Raw genomic sequence first — 12459 nt, 5'->3', positions numbered from 1 at the left:
TTTCAACTTGTGGTACGAGCACTACCCAAGGCGGAGTCAGCGTGTGAGCGGTAGCGTTAAATACCTCTCCACTTGTAATCTGGCCCTTAATGTGATACCCGTGACCAAAATTAATTAATTATAGGGCATTCCCAAAAATAATGAGATAAATCTGGTAATATATGTGAACATTTTGAATATAATTGGATTATAGGAAAAGTTTATCCCCTTAAAGTGCAAAAAGAAAATTCAAGACATGAAAACCAAAAAATGTTATTTCCTGATTCAGATAGAACAGTAGGGAGCTATGTTCAGGATTGTGTCTGCAGTACTTTATGGCAGCAATTATGAAAACAAATTATACATTTGCAAGAACACTAGATGGCAGTACGTTTTCCTGCCGTGTATTGTTCTAGACACGTGCACACTACCTACCTAGGTATCTCCAACAAAGAATATCATGAGAATAAAGCAAATTTTAATAATCAGAGTAAATTGGAAACTTTTTTTAAATTGTATTTTATTATTGCACTGTTGCTTGCATATGACTGTGTTTTACCACTGCAAAGGGGTTTAACATATATTTAACATCAGCTGCAGAGCAGCAATGCACTACTGGGAGCTAGCTGACCACATCTGGTGAGCCAATGACAAGAGGCATATTGTGAAGTCACCAATCACAAGCTAGCTCCCAGTAGTGCATTGCTGCTCTCAATCCTACCTAGGTATGATTTTCAACAAACCTTACCAAAAGAATTTACCTTCCATCTAAACCAGAGACTTCTCCTTATCTAACATCTCTGGTGTTCCTTTACCATTTCAGAATTACCTTCTCCTTTAAACATTGTGGTCCAGGAAATAAATAATGTGAGTGTGACTGTAGCATGGGAGATATTGCCAAAGAGGAAAATGTTAACTGGGGACTTTATACTAGAATGGAATGAACCACATAAGGTCCATCAGATTTATACAAACTGGATCAAAGTTCCTAAGCACTACAGATCCGCAATCATATCAGGTGAGTTCTATTCTATTATGGGTCCATGGGGTCTATTCCCACCCATCATGAATTCCTGCGGAAAGGGAATCACATGACTTTTTAAAAAAAAATCCAAAAGAAACTCATTCCAGTTCATTAGATAACCCAGCGGCTTTTCAGGTGAGTCTATGGCCCCAGTACCTTGGAATAATACATTGGAACAAGTCAATAATAATTTTCCAAACCATGAGCTCTTCACAAACGTTTGTGCATTTTTAAATTAATTTGCTTTCACTTCTTGAAAACCCAATTTGGCCTATTTGGAGCGTGCATCTGTTAAAGTTTTTGCATATGCTCAGTGCGCATGTTAATAAACAGTTATAAGCAGTTATTTGTTTTAATACAAATTGACAAATTTTGTAAATTTCCATTCTAAAATTGTACATAAAGGGGCTTGAAAAACAAAATCGTTCTTTAATGATTCAGATAGATGGTTTAAATTTATAAAACGTTTTATATTTATTTCTATTGTCAAGGGTAGAGAGTGCCACTGTATTGTTATATTTTGTCATATAAGGAAAAAAAACATTCAGTATACTCTATATTAAAGGACCATTTGTTACAGAATGCTGTTTTTCCACTAGTGAACCTGAAACTTTATGTGTTTAAATATGGGGGGGAAACTTCAAATCTTACTTGTCAGCTGCAAGTTTGTTTTTGTTTAACTAATCCAGGACTACTATCATTTAGCACTTTTGTTAATTTGATTCTATTAATCCAGCCTCTAGCTGTTTGTCTCTGTCCATGGGGTCGATTTATGAAAGTGCGGACGGACATGATCCGCTGTAGCTGTCGACATTTATCATTGCACAAGCACTTCTGGTGAACTGCTTGTGCAGTACCGCCCCCTGCAGATTCGTGGTGAATCTGCCATGTCAATCAACCCGATCATATGCAATTGGGCGGATTGCTGTTCGTCGTCTCAGAGATGGCGGACGTGTTAAGGTGTAGCGGTCTTAAGACCGCTGCTTCTTAACTCCTGTTTCCGGCGAGCCTGAAGGCTCGCGGGTAAACAGCTGCATCTATCGGCCCCTACGAATGAGTGTAAATTCCACTGATCTGAGAAATTTTGCTATAAAATCCCCCCACGTATTTGCCTACATTTATATTATTGTACTGTTTATGATATGCTATATTTTTTTGCCCCCCCCCCCCGGAAAAAATCCTGTGGACACTTATGTACAGGATTCCTACCTTGGTGGTGTATTCAACAAAGAATACCATGAGAACAAAGTGAGTTTAATTATAGAAGTAAATTGGAAACCTTTTTTTTTTTTTATTCTATGCTCTGTCTGAATCCTTAAAGAAAAATGTGGGGTGTTATGCCCCTGTAAATGATCACTCAATGCAGTAGAATTGCATAATTAACAAGTGCACAATGAAAAGATAAGGCAATAAAATTTACTATGAAGAAGTAGATTTTTTTTTTGACAAATTTATTTTTTAGAGAATTTTCAAGCCCCCTGTATCATGTGACAGACATCAGCCAATCACAGACTAGTATACGTGTGCATATAAAAAAATTGATAATGGCAGTAATTTGGAAAGTGTCTCAAAACCTCTTGTTCTATCTGAATTATATTTTGACTTGAGTGTCCCTTTAAATTAAATATAAGTATCCAAATGTTAATAAGAGAATTACCCAAAAATATATAAATTGTTAAAGGGACATTAAACTCAAATTATCATTTGGTATAAAATGTTTTGTTATGTATAGTTAAAAAAAACAACAACTTTTAAATGCACTTTTATTATTTATTTTGCCTGCCTTTACTGTAATTAAGCTCTGAAAATTGTAATGTTTCCACTTTCCCAGAGAGCTGGAGTGCATTCCATTGAGTGTTGCTATATTGCCGCTTTAAGGGGGGACACATATTAAAAATACATACTGTAGGTCAGGGTTCTTAGAATTGAACATTATTCAAACATTTCTTTAAACATCCCCTGAAATATATATTTTTCATGTGTTATCCCTTAAAGTGGCAATATGGCAACCCTACTTCCTTACGGCTAGATTTAGAGTTTTGTCGGTAACGACCCGCGTAGCTAACGCTGGCTTTTTTCTGGCCGCACCTCTAAAATAACTCTGGTATTGAGAGTCCACAGAATGGCTGCGTTAGGCTCCAAAAAGGGAGCGTACAGGCATATTTAACGCTACTGCAACTCTCGATACCAGAGTTGCTTATGGACGCGGCCAGCCTCAAAAACATGCTCGTGCACGATTCCCCCATAGGAAACAATGGGGCTGTTTGAGCTGAAAAAAAAACCTAACACCTGCAAAAAAGCCGCGTTCAGCTCCTAACGCAGCCCCATTGTTTCCTATGGGGAAACACCTCCTAAGTCTGCACCTAACACCCTAACATGAACCCCGAGTCTAAACACCCCTAACCTTACACTTATTAACCTCTAATCTGCCGCCCCCCGCTATCGCTGACCCCTGCATATTATTTTTAACCCCTAATCTGCCGCTCCGTAAACCGCCGCTACTTACATTATCCCTATGTACCCCTAATCTGCTGCCCCTAACACCGCCGACCCCTATGTTATATTTATTAACCCCTAATCTGCCCCCCACAACGTCGCCTCCACCTGCCTACACTTATTAACCCCTAATCTGCCGAGCGGACCGCACCGCTACTATAATAAAGTTATTAACCCCTAATCCGCCTCACTAACCCTATAATATATAGTATTAACCCCTAATCTGCCCTCCCTAACATCGCCGACACCTAACTTCAATTATTAACCCCTAATCTGCCGACTGGAGCTCACCGCTATTCTAATAAATGTATTAAACCCTAAAGCTAAGTCTAACCCTAACACTAACACCCCCCTAAATTAAATATAATTTTAATCTAACGAAATTAATTAACTCTTATTAAATAAATTATTCCTATTTAAAGCTAAATTCTTACCTGTAAAATAAACCCTAATATAGCTACAATATAACGAATAATTACATTGTAGCTATTTTAGGATTAATATTTATTTTACAGGCAACTTTGTAATTATTTTAACCAGGTACAATAGCTATTAAATAGTTAAGAACTATTTAATAGCTACCTAGTTAAAATAATAACAAAATTACCTGTAAAATAAATCCTAACCTAAGTTACAATTAAACCTAACACTACACTATCATTAAATTAATTAAATAAAATATCTACAATTACCTACAATTAAACCTAACACTACACTATCAATACATTAATTAAATACAAAATCTACAAATAACTACAATGAAATAAACTAACTAAAGTACAAAAAATAAAAAAGAACTAAGTTACAAAAAATAAAAAAATATTTACAAACATAAGAAAAATCTTACAACAATTTTAAACTAATTACACCTACTCTAAGCCCCCTAATAAAATAACAAAGCCACCCAAAATAAAAAAATGCCCTACCCTATTCTAAATTACTAAAGTTCAAAGCTATTTTACCTTACCAGCCCTGAACAGGGCCCTTTGCGGGGCATGCCCCAAGAAATTCAGCTCTTTTGCCTGTAAAAAAAAACCATACAATACCCCCCCCCAACATTACAACCCACCACCCACATACCCCTAATCTAACCCAAACCCCCCTTAAATAAACCTAACACTAAGCCCCTGAAGATCTTCCTACCTTATCTTCACCATACCAGGTTCACCGATCGGTCCAGAAGATCTCCTCCGATGTCCTGATCCAAGCCCAAGCGGGGGGCTGAAGATGTCCATGATCCAGTAGAAGTCTTCATCCAAGCGGGGCAGAAGAGGTCTTCCATCCGATTGAAGTCTTCATCCAAGCGGGGCAGAAGAGGTCTTCCATCCGATTGAAGTCTTCATCCAAGCGGAATCTTTTATCGTCATCCATCCGGAGCGGAGCGGCAGCATCCTGAAGACCTCCGACGCGGAACATCCATCCTGGCCGACGACTGAACGACGAATGACGGTTCCTTTAAATGACGTCATCCAAGATGGCGTCCCTCGAATTCCGATTGGCTGATAGGATTCTATCAGCCAATCGGAATTAAGGTAGGAATATTCTGATTGGCTGATGGAATCAGCCAATCAGAATCAAGTTCAATCCGATTGGCTGATCCAATCAGCCAATCAGATTGAGCTCGCATTCTATTGGCTGTTCCAATCACTTCAGCCACGACTCTAAATACCGGAGTTAGAAAGATCCCATTGAAAAGATAGGATACACAATTTACGTAAGGGGATCTGCGGTATGGAAAAGTCGCGGCTGAAAAGTGAGCGTTAGACCCTTTTTTGAATGACTCCAAATACCGGCGGTAGCCTAAAACCAGCATTAGGAGCCTCTAACGCTGGTTTTCACGGTTACCGCCAAACTCTAAATCTAGGCCTTAGAATGCAGAACCCTCACATCCCTAGATGGTGTACAATGATTGGCTGATATGTGCAGCAACTTGTTTATATGTGTCCCTAATTGGCCAAAGAAAAAGAAAACAAGATAAACAACATTTCAAAGGGTGTGTCTAAATAAATACATTTAAAAATAATAATTCAGATCTGTTGAAATGCAGGGAATTATTTCTGGTGCATAAATAAGAAAATATATGAATTTCCCTTTGATTGTGCACTTCATTTATTTTTTTTAATTAGTTAAATTAAATAACTACACTCAAACTTATTAGGAAGTCATCATCAATACTGAATTAAAGGGACAGGTTTTGAAATGCATTAACACTTCACTTGCTGAAACTCCAGTCACCGTCTTTTTTTTTACTTTTCTCTGGACTTGTTAATGGAGTAGACAACACTTACCATGGTCATTTTGTTAACAAAATATTGATTGATTTGTAGAACCAATTAGAAGCAGATATGTAGCAAGACTAAGCTTGTGCAGTCTAAAGTGTGCACTTCCAATTCTTAGAATTTGAAAACCTACAATTTTCAGACTTAAATTACAGCTAAAGGAAAAAAAATAAAAGTATATTGTGAAGTTTTCTTGTTTTTGTTTTTTTACTTCCACATAATTAAACATTCTTTATTACAATTTGAAAACGTTTACTGTGTCTTTAATTGTTGTTTGTGGTTTTATTTTGCTTTGGTCACTTATCTGACCATATAATAATAAACTACTGTATAAGTCTTTTGGATACAAATTTTGATGGGTTGGAATGGTGACTAATACTTCCTTCCAGAATCTCTAGGTGGATTTGTGATTAAATGTACTTTAGAGGAATTTCATAACTGACCATAATTTGAACCTGAATATGATGCTTCTGTGGGTTTCACATCTGTATTATAAAAATTCCTCATAGTCAAATATGATGGAGCACGAAGCACAGGGCTGCTGCAAGGATTCGTGGCTACTTAAGCTTAGCTATATTTTACTGCCCTATGGACAAATTATATACCTTTCTGTCTCATGATAAAATGTTTAGTAGTATGATAGAATGTGCCATAGCTAGCTATCACCTAGATTACAAGTTATGCACTAAACCGGGTGCGTTAAAAAAGCAAAAAAAATTGCGGTATCACACACTCCATAGCACCGCCATTACAAGTTACTGAAAAACCTTCTTTTGTTGTACGGTATGGTGCGATAAGCTAAATACCGCACAAAACCCAAGGCCTGACTTGACGTGCTTGTGCATGTTTTCCCCCATTGACATCAATGGAAAGAAACTGTTAGGAAAAAAAACGAACACCTGCGATTGCGGCTCTCATCCTATTGGCTGATTTGAATTTTTTAGCCAATAGGAATGCAACGGTACCCCAATATAAAAGGGGTACCTTGCATTCAATCTTCAGTGTGCGGCATCGATCGCATTAAGAGGATCCTCCACGCTGGATGGCTCAGTGGTTGCCGTCCTGTTCCGTGGTCACCTCTGCTCCGTGCCGCCATCGCCCTGCATGAAGATAGAAGAGGTCCCTGAGCTGAATGAAGATGTCGCCGCCTGGAAGAAGACCTTCACTGCCTAGAAGAATACCTTTTCCACCAGACTTTTTTGGGTGTTTTTTTTTTTTTTAAGATTAGGGCTTTTTAATTTTAATGGGCAGTAAAAGAGCTGAATGCCCTTTTAAGGGCAATGCCCAAACAAATGCCCTTTTAGGGGCAATGGGTAGCTTAGGTTAGAGTTAGGTTTTTTTATTTTGGGGGGTTGATTGTGTGGGGGGGTTTTACTGTTGGGGGACTTTGTAATTTTTAATGTAAAAGAGCTGTTTAACTTAGGGCAATACCCTACAAAGGCCCTTTTAAGGTCTATTGGTAATTTATTGTTAGGTTAGGGGGGGTTATTTTGGGGTGCATTTTTTGTTTTGATAGGCCTATTAGATTAGGTTTAATTTTTATTATTTTGGATAATTTTGTTTATTTTTTGTAATCTTAGTGGGGGGGGTTCCCGTAATTTAATAGTTTTTTTTAGGGTTTTTTAAATTTGTAATTTAGGTTTTTTTATTTGTAGTTTATTTTATTTTCTTAAAATAGTTATGTTAGGTTTATTTATAGTTTAATCTTAGTTTTTTTTTATTTCACAGGTAAGTTTTTATTTGTTTTAGGATAGTTATATTGTAAATTTAATTTAAAGTTCGGGGGGTGTTAGGTTTAGGGGTTGTTAGTTTAATTTAATGATATGCCATGTGGGGGGCCGGTGGTTTAGGGGTTAATATGTTTAGTCTAAGCGATGTGGGGGGCCGGCGGATTAGGGGTTAATAGGTTTATTATAGTAGTTGCAATGTGGGGGCCGGCAGTTTAGAGGTTAATATGTTTATTTAGTGTTGGCGATGTGGGTGGGTGGTAGATTAGGGGTTAATAGGTATAATATAGTATTTGCAATGTGAGGGCATGGCGATGTAGGGGTTAATAGGTAGTTTATGTGTGTTAGTGTATTTGTAACATTTTAGTTATGAGTTTTGTGAAACATTTTTGTTTTTCAAAATCCATAATTACTGGTCTCAGATAGCGGAATGGATCGCAGCAGTATAGACTATAACGCAAACATTTTAGCTGGACTGCACAATCTGTAATACAGGTGCTATGAAAATCCTGCACTCAAAAGCCATTTTCCGCACTCAAAGCCATTTTTTGAGTGCAGGATGGAGAGTTACGTAAAGGCTAAAACGCTTTTTTATTACGACTTGTAATACAGGAGACCTGCATATTCCACACGCAAAGGTCAATTTTTCAGTGGTATAGCCATACCGCACAACTTGTAATTTAGGTCAATTTTATTTATTTTAACAATATAGATGTCCATTTATCATTATATATATATATATATATATATATATATATACACACACATATATACATATATATATATATACATATATGTGTATGTGAATATATATATATATATGTAATAATTTTACTGTTTTATAAATGGAAGCTACTAAAATACCTTCACTCCTCTTACTCTGACTATTTAGTTCAGCCATTGGTAGTCAGGAATACACACATTTTTCTATACCCTGCTGTAGCACAACTGCACCTCTGCAGGAGCGCCCTATAGTGACTGCCCGGTCTACCTTATGGAAGCATCAGCCTTGACCCATAGGTATAATAGCTAGTCAAACCCAGGTTTGTATCATGCATGTAAAGGTACTTAAAACTCAAATTTGGAATGAAATCACCCCCTGCTCTCATACAACCAACTGCAGGGGAGCAGGGCCTGTCAGTCACCCCAAACAAGGGAGTTTTGGGGGAATATATCTTCACCTCTGAGGTGGCACCGTGGCAGAGAGGATAAGCTGTGAATTCAGCTTGATACAATGTTCCTTATCTCTTCCTCAGGTGTGTGAAATTTCCTCAACAATATTAGGGATGTTAAACCATTTAGCATTAGTTGATAACACATGAATAATTCAGCCATTGAGGGTTAGAAGGATTTTTAAAGAGAGATATTACTCATTTTTTTTCTATCACAGCAGCATCTTTGCAAAACAAAAAAGGCTAAGTAAAAGCTGTGTAAATTTAAGTTAAAACTAATAGGACATTTATGATTATGTACAACTGAGTCCTGATACTGTACTGCTAACTGGCTGATAGGGACAACTCCCATTTTTCATTCATTACTTTTCCTCTTATTTTTAGAGATTGCCCCCTTGTAGTAGTACACTATGGTTTTTACCCTTTAGTTATTCGTTTATATTCAAGTGCATCAAGGAAACCTAAATTAAGTGTATGTGCAACTACATTTCCTTTTTGTTTTACAGATGGTAAATGACAGTAATTGTTACAGTCTTATAATGTAATACTCAATTATTATTACTTGTGAATGTTGCTTTTAGTTAAAGGGACATGAAACTTTCCAATTTACTTCTATTATCAAATTTGCTTCATTCTCTTGGTATCATTTGTTAAAGGAGCCGCAATGCACTACTGATTTCTAACTAAACTCATGGGTGAATCAATGACAATTGGTATATATATGCAGCCACCAATCAGCAGCTAGAACCTAGGTTCTTTGCTGCTCCTGAGATTTCCTAGATAACCTTTCAGCAAAGAATAACAAGAGAAGCAAATTAAATAATAGAAGTAAATTGGAAAGTTGTTTAAAATTGTATGCTCTGTCTGAATCATGAATGTCTAATTATGACTTTACTGTACCTTTAAAGGTTTACTATAAACTCTTTATTTTATATATTGACAATTAATTGTTTTTATTTTGTTTTCTTTTTTCTTTTTTTGTTTTAGACAAACTAATGCCCTGTGTGTGCTACAAATTCCATTTATATGAACTGAAAAACAGCAGAGCAGGATTTGCAAAAGTTGCCTTTGGTGCTACTAAGCAAGAAGGTATTTGTATTTCCTAATGTTAGAGGTTAGATGGACCTCCAAACCTTTCCTATTTGAGAGGGACAGTCTCTCTAGTTCTGAGCTCCGTCACGCTGTACCTCTGAGACAGCCACATATCCCAAGTTTCTGAATTTCCTTTAGCCCCACCCACAATTCACACTAACATTGCACAAACGGCCCAGACACACCCATTACCTGCCCAGACATGACCATTATCCTGCCCACTACCCCTATGAACCCCACCCTCTCTTAGCATGGTGCCACCTACAAAACAGTGGTGGTCCTCCTTAACCTCACGAGTCCCTAATACTAGCCAATTTCAGGAGCTATTGTTTTATTATAGATTTTTCAACATATAGCAGAATGTTTCCAGCATTCTTGGCTCAGAACACACTAATGGTTGTAGGAATTACAAAGCAAGCTGAATATGAAACTGACTTAGTAAATTATTAGTAAAAAAACAAACAAATTGACTTCATACAGTTAAAAAAGACAACAGGTAGTGTGCAAGATAAGATTGTCCTGTTTGCATCTAGTCTTACTCTTTCATATAAATTCCCTAAATTGACTAAACTCAGGGAGTCAAGCAAATTGTTTTGCATTAAAAGTAACATGCTTCCATAATTTCTCTTAGCAGATATGATGCCAAGACAAAGACATTCAGCACTATTGATCACCTGGCTATTAAAACATTTAAAGGGGATTTATTATAAAGAGGGGCTGAGGGGCTTTAAAACAGAGGCCTCTAAGCCTTTTTGATGGCATGATACATGAGTCTATGGGGCCTATTTATCAAAGGTCTTGCGGACCTGATCCGACAGTGCGGATCAGGTCCGCAAGACCTCGCTGAATGCGGAGAGCAATACGCTCTCCGTATACAGCATTGCACCAGCAGCTCACAAGAGCTGCTGGTGCAACGCCGCCCCCTGCAGACTCGCGGCCAATGTGCCGCCAGCAGGGGGGGTCTCAATCAACCCAATCGTACTCGATCGGGTTGATTTCCGGCGATTCCTATCCGCCTCATCAGAGCAGGTGGACAGGGTTATGGAGCAGCGGTCTTTAAAACAGAGGCCTCTAAGCCTTTTTGATGGCATGATACATGAGTCTATGGGGCCTATTTATCAAATGTCTTGCGGACCTGATCCGACAGTGCGGATCAGGTCCGCAAGACCTCGCTGAATGCGGAGAGCAATACGCTCTCCGTATTCAGCATTGCACCAGCAGCTCACAAGAACTGCTCGTGCAACGCCGCCCCCTGCAGACTCGCGGCCAATGGGCCGCCAGCAGGGGGTGTCAATCAACCCGATCGTACTCGATCAGGTTGATTTCCGGCGATTCCTATCCGCCTCATCAGAGCAGGTGGACAGAGTTATGGAGCAGCGGTCTTTAGACTGGTTCATAACTGGTGTCTTTAGACCGCTGCCTCATAACTGGTGTTTCTGGCGAGTCTGAAGACTCACAGTTAATAAGAAAAATGGGTGTAATACTCAAAAGACCTATCTTATAGAAATACTCGTAGGTCACAGTCAATAGATATTATAAGTGTCCCAAGGTGGAGCAAATAACATACACAAAGTTTCTTTGTGGTTCATGAAGATTCGTGACCCTCAGAAGAAAAGGTCATAAACAGCACTCCTTTTCGTTATCATTATTTGAGCCATTCAACATATGCATCATTAATACCCCTCTAACTCACACTTTCCAATGGCCGTGCGGTTACTTCAGGCGGGACCCGCCAGGCTTAAGGAACATATCCCAAACGCTGCTTCAGCGTGGCCGCTTTAGCAGGTCACTCACCACTTACTCCAGCCGCACGCCAACTCGCTGTTTGCGAGGAAGGAGATAGCGTCACCGATGACAGTTCAGGCTCTGAAGACTCGCCAGAAACACGGGCCCACAAGCTCCATTCGAAGCTTGATAAATGGGCCCCTATATGTGTTGCGTGCCTTGAAACTTATGTATGTTTATTTGTATTTTTTCAAAATGTGTTTAAACTTTAACCCCCCAAGACAACACAGTTTTAAAAAACAAGGGATTGCCTTTCAAATAGTTGGTCGTGGGGGTTTCCAGGGCTTAAGAGAGCTGAGAGTGAGGGGTTTTAATATCAATCACCCATCCAGCTCTCTTAAGCCCTGTGATCCATTCCAGGACTTCCAGGTTTCTGGGGCATGGTGACCTCATTGGCATCCTCGGATTCCCTAGGCAGTGCTGGAGCCCTAGACCACCAGGGAGTGGGGCCAAGTGCATGGGGGCTCTGAGCTCCTCTTCCCTCTGGATAGGGTCCCTACCCAGACAGTATTTTACTGACACGGCCGGTATTTCTATGGCTCAGGTCAAAGTTGAAAATTAAATATAGAAATAAAGATGATATCATGGGGAAATGTCTTCTACCTATGTTAGAATCTAATTGTAAATCAATGATTATATAACCCATAGACACTGTTAGGATGTTCCATGCCGTCCTAAAAGCGCTGGGCTTTAACGCATGGCACATCCTAACATTTGTGGCGTCCTGCTCCTCTCTTTGTAAATACTCTGATGGATCTGACTGGGGGATGTGCCTAGCAACGCAGGAAGCAAATCAGGAGCCAAACTGCATCGTTTAGAGTCACGTGATCGCAGTGACAATAATGTTATATCCTGTCTGTCCAGATATTTAAGTTTGTATTATGGACATTTGCCTGCGTCCTAAA

At 38.8% G+C, this 12459-nt stretch overlaps 1 protein-coding gene across 5 annotated transcripts in view; it reads left to right on the top strand.

The window, feature by feature from the left end:
• IL12RB2 (interleukin 12 receptor subunit beta 2) overlaps positions 1-12459 on the top strand; it is a 163165-nt gene that overhangs the window by 99251 nt on the left and 51455 nt on the right. For all 5 annotated transcript variants that reach the window (XM_053693381.1, XM_053693383.1, XM_053693382.1 and 2 more), the window contains 2 exons: positions 803-997; positions 9665-9766. In XM_053693381.1, coding sequence (XP_053549356.1) covers positions 803-997; positions 9665-9766 — 297 coding nt within the window. The remainder of the gene's footprint in view (positions 1-802; positions 998-9664; positions 9767-12459) is intronic.

This window comes from Bombina bombina, chromosome 10, assembly GCF_027579735.1.
Source record: "Bombina bombina isolate aBomBom1 chromosome 10, aBomBom1.pri, whole genome shotgun sequence".
Lineage (NCBI taxonomy): Eukaryota > Metazoa > Chordata > Amphibia > Anura > Bombinatoridae > Bombina > Bombina bombina.
The sequence above is the reverse complement of the archived record's forward strand: the minus strand, read 5'-3'. Positions and strand labels throughout refer to the sequence as shown.